The sequence below is a fragment of the Balaenoptera borealis genome, assembly GCF_965194805.1.
Source record: "Balaenoptera borealis genome assembly, chromosome: 5".
Lineage (NCBI taxonomy): Eukaryota > Metazoa > Chordata > Mammalia > Artiodactyla > Balaenopteridae > Balaenoptera > Balaenoptera borealis.
In genome coordinates, this window is record NC_138862.1 from 11,939,455 (window position 1) to 11,950,596 (window position 11,142).

Sequence of the window (11,142 nt, forward strand, 5' to 3'; positions counted from 1 at the left end):
CTCTTTGTCTACAGTATCATATATATATATATATTTGTCAGTGTATTTGAGGATAACTTATATAAAATATAAAATAAAATTCAATTTAAAGTGTACAGGTCGATGAGTTTTGACAAATGTATACAGTTGTGTAACTACCACTACAATCATGATATAGAATATTTCCATTACTCCAGAAAGTTCCCTCATATCTCTTTGTAGTTAATCCCCTTTCCCCCACATCCTGGCCACCACTGATCTGCTTTCTATCACTGTAGTTTTGCCTTTTCTAGAATCTCATATAAATGGAATCATAAAGTATCATAAGACATTAAACCAAATCAAGGAGCTGACGAGCTTAGCTTTAAAAAAAATTTCCTTTTTTTTTGTAAGAACACTAAACATGAGATCTACTCTCAACACAGTTTTAAATGCACAATACCATATTGCTAACTATAGGCACAGTGTCGTACAGCAGCTCTCTAGAGCTCATTCATCTTGTGTAGCTGAAACTTTATACCCGTTGAACAGCAACTCCCACTTCCCCCACTCCTAGCCCCTGGCAACCACTATTGTACTCTCTGTTTCTATGAATTTGACTCTCTTAGATACCTCACATAAGGGGAATGGGCCTTAAAAAAGAAGGAAATCCTGCCATATGTGACAACGGAGGTGAACCTGGAGGACATTATGCTAAGTGAAATAAGCCAGTTACAGGGGGACAAATTAGCTTTCTTTTGTACCTGATGCTTTAAATGCTGATGCAGATTTTATAATTTCACTTCCATTGTGATCCTTGAAGAATTGGAGAGGATGGGGATAGTGACAAATGACAGATGAACCTAAGTTAAAAGTGCATTGTGTGTGTCTGTGTGCGCATGCATACGCACACATGCATGCCTTGTGCCCCAGCTTCAGCAGGTAATGTCAGGAATGAGTGAGAATAAAGAATAAAAAAGCATGTATTAGCAAGTGATGTTGTGCATAGAGCACACATTAACTTATTTGATCATTTTTCTTTCAAAAATATTCCACAGGCATTGCTGTGGATTATGTTACTATTAACTATTTTCTGTAGAAAATTTCATTGTAACTTACCCAAAACTTTTTAGCTTAAAGGTAGAACTTGTATGTGCCTTGGGTCTGTCTGGTTCCAAAGCCCATACTTTTTACTCCCAGTAGTGACTATAACATTTTATTCCATGATTATTTCTTACCCAGTTAAAATTCACAGTCAGTTTACGTCAGTTTACATTTATATGTGGTACCTTTAGTGCAAGTTCTGTCTAGTGCTTCAAAAATTCAGGGCAGACTATCTTGTAGGCATGCTCAGCTATTGCCACACTAAGCTTTCATACTACTTAAATGGTTTATGTGTAATTTATTCCCATTTAATTCTCAGAGGAATTTGCAGGAAAGTGTTATTAACGTAATAAATATACTACAAATGGAACTGTTAAATAAGAAGGAACAGGAACTAGGTAGAAAGAAGATCATGTATTGATACTTAGACTCTAGGACAAAATGGATACTCTTAATTATTAACCTTGACTCTGAGCTTCCTGGTAGTCAAAGCAAAAAAGGGAAAACATTACAGTTTTTTATTTTTTGCTAAACAAAAGCATACTCATTTTTCAAGGGAAGTTTTTTTCTTGTTCAGTTTTGTTAAAAAATTTTTGTGTGGTCATATATAAAGGACATGAAGGAAAATAATTACAAGGACTTTTTGATACTTCCTTTCATTCACTTTAGGTAAAAGCTGTGATTGAATTTGGAGGATGTTTTCCTCCAAGGAAGTAAACATTGCTGTATATTTCTGGAGATCTGCTTAGTATTATAATAAAATTTAGATAACCTAGGGACCCATTTCTCTCAAATATCAGCTGTTCTAACCATGCTGAGCTTTGAGCTTCCTGCATATCTGGTGTCTAAAATATATGAATTTCTGTTCAGTTAGTAACCGAATATCTGAAATTGAGGCAAATTTAGCTTTCTATTATGGAAATTGGCTTGGATTTTATTTTCACTTCAGGGGAGCTATATTCCCCTTCCATAGGGTGACAGGCTGTCAGTATACCTGTGATCAGGGTCTGGCACAAATGCTAACTTGCTTTCCTAAAAATGTATTGAATCTACTCAGGTGTCCAGATGATCACTTTATTGAGATTCTGTTGTATAACTTCTAAAATTCTATACAGTAGGGGTTTGAAGAGATGCTTTTGTCCTTGAACTTTTCAAGGGTATGTGGTACAGTTTGGCTGAATAAGAGAGATTGAATATATCGCTGCTGTTAGTACCATGTTGAGTAGTACCATGATATTAACGTTGATGAAAAGAGGTCATATGGTCCTTATTCATTTGCAGTCTCTCATTCCTGTGTGGTAATGGCTATCTGAAATACATTTGCTACTTCTAATAGAGCAATTACTTTGATAATATATACAACACGGTAATTTTTCAGTTAGGGTTTAATTAATCAGTTTAGTCAAATAATTACTTCTGAAGCTTGCCTACTTTAGTTTACTCAGCTGTTAGTTTCTCTAGCCAGTAGAACGGTAATTTACCCTTTTTCCCTTTCCAAGTATCGCTTAACACCTTTTAGTTTTAGTTTCTTTTTTTCAATCTTCATTCAGTTAATTGTTTTAGCAGGTGTATATAAATACGTGACTGTCTTTGATAGGCATAGCATATATTAGATGAACAGTGTTCTAGTGTTATGTATTCCTAAGGCATAGAGCTGTAAAAATGAGCAAAATCATAAAGCCTATTTTTCACACAGGTGCTCGAGTTTGGCTCTTCATTGGTTTCATGTTGATGTTTGGGTCACTTATTGCTTCTATGTGGATTCTTTTTGGTGCATATGTTACCCAAAGTAAGTATTTATTCCTCTTATTATTTCATAGGAAAGATTCAGATATGTCCTTTATATTTGGCTTAGTCTGTTAACTCCCCGTGGAGTAAAATTTAGTTTAATAATTCAGTTAGCTTGAAGATAAGACTCTGTGTGAAGATATAAATTATTTAATAAAACTTCTCAGTGGGGTCATTTAGTGCAGTGGGATAGCCTCGTTAGGAAATCCAAGCCACTGACAAGACCAGGTGACTCTCAGCTATCTCTAGAGGTTCTGATTTCCTTCCTTACCCCAGATAACCAGGCTCTATACGAGAGGCCTTTTACTGAGGGTTGTAGTGGTAAAAGTGAGAAATCTGTACAGGGCTACAGCCCCTTATACACAATTCTAGAATCCACAAAAGTGCTGAAGGTCAGGTTTTTCATAACCAGTTTGGCAGCAAAACCTGACCTAATGATCCAGGGCTCATTATAGTCTTTATATCATTTAATAAGTATTCAAATGTTTTATTAGAGGAATGTGGTTGTACTTGATTGTGGGATGCTGGTCCAAACATAGTTGGGGGTGCTATGTAATATTATGCCCTGTGTTACTGTTTTTCTTTTTTTAATAAATTTATTTATTTATTTATTTTTGGCTGCGTTGGGTCTTTGTTGCTGCGCATGGGCTTCCTCTAGTTGCAGGGTGCGGGGGCTACTCTTCGTTGCGGTGCGCAGGCTTCTCATTGCTGTGGCTTCTCTTGTTGCAGAGCACGGGCTCTAGGTGCGTGGGCTTCAGTAATTGTGGCACGTGGGCTCAGTAGTTGTGGCTCGCGGGCTCTAGAGCTCAGGCTCAGTAGTTGTGGTGCACGGGCTTAGTTGCTCCGCGGCATGTGGGATATTCCCGGACCAGGGCTCAAACCCGTGTCCCCTGCATTGGCAGGTGGATTCTTAACCACTGCGCCACCAGCTAAGTCCCCCTGTGTTACCATTTTTAAATCTGAAAAATCCTGAGTTCCAAAACATACCTTGCCCCAAGGATTTCAAGATAAGGCATTGTGGACCCCAGTATCTTTCTGTCCACTGATAACATCTTCTCTCCAACCCCAGCCTCTAATTTTTCATTCATAGGTACAAGGGGAGTGTTTTTTTTTTTTTTTTTTTTAGGGGGCAGAGGTGCTGAGAAGCACTGCCAGTTCACAAGGGGAGTTTTTTAAGTGCAAGACTGAAGACGTGTGTAGCCTTCATGTTGAAACAGTTGATGCAATGGAGTGAGCTCTTAGTATACCATTCTGAGTTTTGTGACTGTTCCAGTCACCATAGCTTTTCATCACGGGGATGGCGAGAGGTTTTGAAAAGCAGGACCCAGTCTTAGCATGCGCTTCTGGAAGCATCAGAAGAACCTCTTTCACTGGCTCTCTCCCTTCACTCCAAAGACAGGAATAAGTTTCAGATAACAGTTTATTCGTCTCCTGATGCCTCTGTCTTTGGAATCTCCTCGTCACTCTGCTTAACTGTCACGTCTTGTCCTGACCCACAGCTGACCTTTTAATATCTTGATAGGATCCCTTAAGTATCATAGATTGATCAATATAAGATTTGGGAATACCTTTGTCTTTCATTTTGCACAAAATAAGTCAGTACAAGAGGACAGTGGTTGCCTAATGTTTAATTAATACTACTCTAAAATGTGTTATTTTAGTTAATTAAAAATACTCTGGAGCACACAGTTCTAGCATGAAGCTTATTTGAGGGAAAGTACTTTTTTTACTTTCTTTTTTTGGGGGGCTGTGCCACACAGCTTGGGGGATCTTGGTTCCCCGACCAGGGATGGAACCCGTGCCCTTGGTAGTGAGAGCGCAGAGTCCACTGGACCCTGGACCCAGGGAATTCCCTCAGTGGTCGTATCTTAATCTTTAAAGAACTAGTACATACTGAGAAATTTCTCAATTATGGATCTCATCTTCATATTTCTACAGCATTGCTCGTTACATATACTTTTTAGTTTGTAAACTGACTTCAGAGAGCATTTCTAACACATATTTCAAATCTTTTACTGTACAGATTTTTCTGGAGCTGTTAATAATCGTAGCAGCAGCTAACATTTCTATAGCACTTTATGAGCCAGGAACTGTTCTGAGCACTATGCATAGTCCACATCTCACACTCTGGGGGGCAGGTGCTGTTACAATGCCCATTTTACAGATGAGGAAAGTAAGGCATAATGAGGTTAAATAATTTGCCCATGGTCATACATTTAGTCAGTGGTAGAGTCAGGATTCAAATCCAGGGGTATGGCTCAAACTTGGGGCTTTTAACCATGCAGCTATATTATTTGCTATGATATCAAAGGCTACAAATTGAATATTTCTTCATCCAAACTAGTATTTTTAATCAACATTGATAGTTTTATAAAAGTTAAATATCCACAAAAATTTGAGTAATTTCCAAATTTTTCTTTTTCCTTCCTATGAAGATAGTGACTGTTTTCTCCAGGAGAATATGATGATGAATTATAATGATTCTTTTTATATATGTCAGATTTGCACAATAAAACTCCTGAATTCATGAAAGAAAATAAAATGAACAGACTGTTACATCATCAACAATTTAATTTGTATCTTTCTAACATTGTGTGTTTCTGTATTGGCCATAGGAAGTGAAGGGATAAGCTGCTGCTTCCTTGGCAGTTGCGATACAGCTAGAACCATAGCAACTGCTTTAGACAGAAAGGAAACCTAATAATTTCATTGTCTTTTATCCAGAGTGAGAGTAATCCTTTGTTTTGGGAGAAGGAGATTATCATTTTCTTACTTCAATTTCATTGTGGATTTTTTAGAGTTAATGAATAATAGTAGTGTTTTATAATATACAGAGCATGTCATTATGAATGGCATGAATACTTTGTTACGGCCATTTGCCTTTTGTAATTATCTGATCTGTTTTACTTTGTGTGTGCAGATACTGATGTTTATCCAGGACTAGCTGTGTTTTTTCAAAATGCCCTTATATTTTTTAGGTAAGTTGCCTAATTTTTTAACTATACACCTATAACATTTACAGAAACATCATCTTTATTATAAGAGCAGCATAGGCACTGGAATATGTATAAATCTCTTGGATTAGTTACAGTGTATAGAACTTCTTTTAAAAGGTGAAAATTCTACTATTGCATAAAAGCGTACACAAGCCATTTAATTAGGGGCCCTGCTATGTGCCAAGACCTCAGCTAGATGCTTTATATATGTTACCTTTTAAATTCCCACTTAATTATCTTAAGTATGTAAAACAAGTGGTGCTCCCATTTTATAGATGAGGAAATAAGACTCAGAGCTTACTTAAGGCCGCTTAACTAGCAAATGCAGAATGGGAATTTGAACCCAGACTGCTGCTTCCATAGCCTGTGTTTTGTTAAGAAACCATATCATGTACCTTTAATAAAATAAGAAAAAAAGAAATTAGAATTAATACATACTATGCATGTCGTATACAAAACCTGGTTGGTGAATTGGATTTTGTATTAAGTTTTTAAGATAACTTAAAGTAAGTATAAAAATAAAAGAATATCAAAAGTATTTTTTAGGGGCAATCTTCTAAAAAGTTTCCAAAATGAAGCCCTGTAGCCTTTGCTTTTCAGAATGAAATGTCTTTTAGTGTAAAGATAGGTATTTTAGGCATCTTTTATAAAATTACATCCCTTACCCCATACCCCTCTCACAAAAGCATTAAAATCTAAGCCTTGAAGAAGTTTGTTTTTGCCATTGATTTTAAGCAATTTGATTATGATGTGCTGTGGTGTAGTTTTCTTCATATTTCTTCTGTTTGGGGTTCATTGAGTTTCTTGGATCTGTGGATTTATAGTTTTCATCAAATTGGGAATCTTTTCAGACATTATTTCTTCAAATATTTTTTTCTGTCCACCCTGCCCTTCTGGCTTCCAATTACATGTATATTAGGCTGTGGGAAGTCATCCCAGAGCTCACTGGTGCTTAGTTCTTTTCATGCTTTTTTTTGCCCTACCTCTCCACCCCTACTCTTACCCCATCGCTCCATCAAGTATTCTCTTTTCTTGTTTTCTCTCTGTATTTCATTTGGGATAGTTCAAGGTTGTTATATCTTTAAGTTCACTAATCTCTACCTCTGTCATGTCTAATCTGCTATTACTCCCATCCAGTATGTTTTTCATCTTAGACATTGTAGTTTTCACCTCTATTAGCTTGATTTTTTTTTTAAACAATTTCCACATCTCTCTCTAACATACTTATGCTTTCCTCTACCTTCTTGAACATGTGAAGTATGTTTATAACTATTTCAGTGTCCTTGTCTAATTGTGTCAATTCTTAGTCTGTTCCTATTGATTATTTCTATTTATTTTTTTCATTCTGGATCCCTTTTCCCCTGTTTGCTTCTTTGCATGAAGCTGATTGGGGGCTGGACTTTTTGGTATTCCTCTAAATGCTTTTGAACTTTGTTCTGGATGCAGCTCAGTCACTTGGAAACAGTTCAGTCCTTTCGAATCTTGCTTTTAAGCTCCGTTAGGCAGGACCAAAGCAGCTTTAGTCTGGGACTAATATGTCCCCCTTGCTAAGGCAGTACACTTTTGAGTATTCTTCCTGATTCTCCATGTAGTCTGAGGTTTTCCACTCTGCTGTGAGATTCTGAAGTCTTCCCAGCCCTGTGGGAGCTTTGGGAATTGTTCTTTCCAGTGATTCCTGCCCTTTTCTTGGGTAGTTTCCTCACATGCATCTGCTGTCAGCACTTGGCAGAAGCCTCAAGGGGAACCCCCTACCGATCTCCTGGGCTCCCCCTCTCTAGCTGTCTGTACCCCGCCTTGCACACTCCAGCCGCTTGGCCTCCCTGAACTCTCAACTCTGTTTCCTCAACTCAGGGAGACCACTGTGCCCTGCCTGGGTTCCCTCTTATTGCACTGTGGCCTGGACACTCTTTTTTTTTTTTAATTTATTTATTATTTACTTATTATTTATTTTTGGCTGTGTTGGGTCTTTGTTTCTGTGCGAGGGCTTTCTCTAGTTGCGGCAAGCGGGGGCCACTCTTCATCGCAATGCGTGGGCCTCTCACTGTCGCGGCCTCTCCTGTTGCGGAGCACAGGCTCCAGACACGCAGGCTCAGTAGTTGTGGCTCACGGGCCTAGTTGCTCCGCGGCATGTGGGATCTTCCCAGACCAGGGCTCGAACCCGTGTCCCCTGCATTGGCAGGCAAATTCTCAACCACTGCGCCACCAGGGAAGCCCCTGGACACTCTTGGTTTTGAAAGATGTTCGACAGTTTCTGCGGTCTTGTGATTGTATTTCTTGGCATGTGACTGACAGCCTTCTGGGAATACAGTGAATTTTCATGAAGACACCTTAGGCACTGTTGAGAGATCAAATTTAAATTCAGATTCAGCCCTTTATAGTGGTAGAGGAGTCTATATAAATGACAGTTGGATGAACAGAAACCTTGTATGCGTAAAGGCCTGTGCTCACGTGGGCAGTGACTACTGCATCAGCGATGCGCTCTGCCCAAAGGCCGGCAAGTTATCCAGCCAGCTGTGTGCTTCCTGTGTGCCAGGCCTTTTCTAGGCACCAGAGTGCACTCCTACTTCTCCGGCCACTCTTCCTCTGTTTCCTTTGCAGGCTGATCCTCCACCCTCTGGCCGCTAACTTGAAGTTTCTTAAGGTTCTGTTCTAAGCCTCTTCTCAACTCGTTCTTTCTCTAGGTGAGGTCCTTTTTGCTTGGGACTTCAGTTATTGCCTGTATGCCAGTGAGTCACAGCTGTCTATCTCCACGTCTAAACCACATATCCAGATTCTTACTTATCCCCTCTTGGGTGGCTGACATTTCAAATCTACCACCTCCAGCGTACCCACAACTCAAACTCATGTTGCCAGAGTGTCCCATCTCTCTGCCCCGCTCCTTCTTCCCTTATACCTTGCTGAGATAATTCCCACTCTTCTTTTAGATCTCAGTTCAGTCACTACTTCCTCAGGAAAACCTTCTTGACCTCTAACTAGGTCAGATCCTTATATTTCCCTCTCTTGGTACCATGTGTGTCATTGAGTTGGAATTTGATTGTCTCCCATTGGTGAGCACGTTTGTCTTGTTTTGACTCACGGTCACATTCCCAGTGCTTAGCTAGGGGCCTGGTGCCCAGCCAGTACTCTGTACAGTAATTATTTGTTAACTGAACGAAGAATTTCAACATGGTCTGTTAGGATGCTTCAGTGTTTGTAGCTCAGACATTGTAGGATCGTAGAGATGTGAGTGGCCCTAATGCCGGCTACTATGAGAAATGCCCCCTTTCCTTACAAGTGACCTATCTAGTAACTTCAGGCTTTAAGAAAAGATATTCAGTTAAGCTCAACCATCAAGGTCAACAAACTGGTTTATAAAACAAGCAAATTCAGACCAACACCACCACAATCTTTAATTTTAGAAATTGATACAAAGGGATCAGTGAGGTACCCATCAAAGCATATTTAGAAAATAAATTCTCTTTTGCGTTTCTGTGTGATTTTACCTCATGATTTATTTTAATATCTTTCTAGCACTCTGATCTATAAATTTGGAAGAACTGAAGAGCTATGGACCTGAGATCACTTCTCACATCACATTTTCCTTTTGTTATATTCTATTTGTAGATAAGTTTTTATCTCTCAATATAATTTACACATTGCCAAATGGAATAGATTGTACATTAAATGTTTTGTTTCTTTACACTTTTATGCTCTGAGTTTTGAAATAGTTTTATGAAATTTCTGTCCTTTTTTTTTCATTGAATAGATTGTTAATATGTACATAGTATAAGACTATATAGATGAGATGATCTGTGTCGGTTTTTTTATTCTTGAAGACTTAAAGCTTAGTCTGTTCCCTGAGCCAGGGTTGTATCATCATCTAATTGTAGAGTTAACTACTTTGTCTCAGTATCTCTAATTTTCAAAATGTGGAAAAAATACAGCTCCATATATCTGAAATAAGCACTGAGCCATTAAAAAAGGTATATCAGCAAGTTGTAATTTATTTTGGCTTAAAAATGAGATTTTTTTTTTAAAGGAAAAATGTTTGTTCTTATGTATAAAGTGGACTTTTATACGAAGATTTTTAAAAATGCCTGAAGGACTAGTTTGAAAGCCTCTTTTAAAAACAATTCCTCTCATATGACTTTATTTGAGAAGGGTTAATACATGATCAGATAAGCTCAGTTTTATATGGTTGATGTAAGAAGACTGTAAGGCAGCTCAGCAACCTGCTTCTTACAAATGCAGCTTAAATGGTTCTCTTTTGACAGCCTACTATTATCTGACATTGCAAAATTCTATATCAAGCAAGTTTGAGACAACTGCAGCTTAAAAGCATGAACCATATAACAAAAAGTGGAATAATTAGTTTCAAGATAAAGCACTTCTTCCCAAAGGGGATTATTATGACCTAGTGAAAAATAAGGCGTTTCATCCACTCAGTTACTGACTGCAAGTCTCTTTTTGCTCTAGCTTTCAAGCTTTAGGTGAACTCTTCTTGCAGAATACATCTTTAACCTGAAAGTTCTTACTCCAGTCAGAAACTTCTTTTGCTGAGTTTGAAATACTGTATTTGCACTGAGTGTATTCCCGTGAGAGATTTCAGAGGGATAGTTGGGTCTTTATTTCTACTTTTGCTTTCCTTTGTTATACAGGTTTTGTGTTGCACTTTTTTCCTCCAGGGGGATTTTTCTAGAGCCTTTTGTTGTAAGACAGAATAATATCAGTGGTATTGTATGCAGCTTCTAATATAAGCCTTATTTTGCTTAATGTCTCTCCTCTCTGAGGCTCTCCTGTGCACAGAGTATGAAGCAGTTGTGGAATGCTGTGCCTTTGTCTAGATACCATCTTGTTTAATTACTTCTTTCTTTGTTGTTTTTCCCTCAAAAAAACTGTGTCTTGCTTCCAACAAATTTTAAGACTGATTACTTGTTTCCACTCCCTTCTAACCTCTTGCAATAAATATTACTTCTCACACATTCTAGTATTGTTAAATCTGTTGGAGAAAATGAACTATAAAACTGGGTTGGCTGTTCATTTTGCAGTTACTCAAGTGGAGCTGGTCAAAGAAGCAGTTTCCCTTTATAAAATAAAGAGAAATATATATATATATATTTTTGGGGGGTGGAGCATGCCATGCGGCTTGTGGGATCCTAGCTCCCTGACCAAGGATCGAACCTGGGCCCTCGGCAGTGAAAGCACGGAGTCCTAACCACTGGACCAGCAGGAAATTCCCAGGAGAACTATATTATACTCAGATTTGTGAAATGCTAATGTGAAGGCTAATGAAGGCCGTCCAGAAGGCCTAGTGGCT

General features: G+C 38.3%; 1 protein-coding gene across 4 annotated transcripts in view; it reads left to right on the forward strand.

Annotated features, from left to right (window-relative positions):
* TMEM50B (transmembrane protein 50B) overlaps positions 1 to 10,805 on the forward strand; it is a 36,594-nt gene extending 25,789 nt beyond the window's left edge. For all 4 annotated transcript variants that reach the window (XM_082395120.1, XM_082395122.1, XM_082395121.1 and 1 more), the window contains 3 exons: positions 2,759 to 2,851; positions 5,771 to 5,828; positions 9,357 to 10,805. In XM_082395120.1, coding sequence (XP_082251246.1) covers positions 2,759 to 2,851; positions 5,771 to 5,828; positions 9,357 to 9,402 — 197 coding nt within the window. In that variant the 3' untranslated portion in view covers positions 9,403 to 10,805. The remainder of the gene's footprint in view (positions 1 to 2,758; positions 2,852 to 5,770; positions 5,829 to 9,356) is intronic.
* Positions 10,806 to 11,142: the final 337 nt, after the last annotated feature.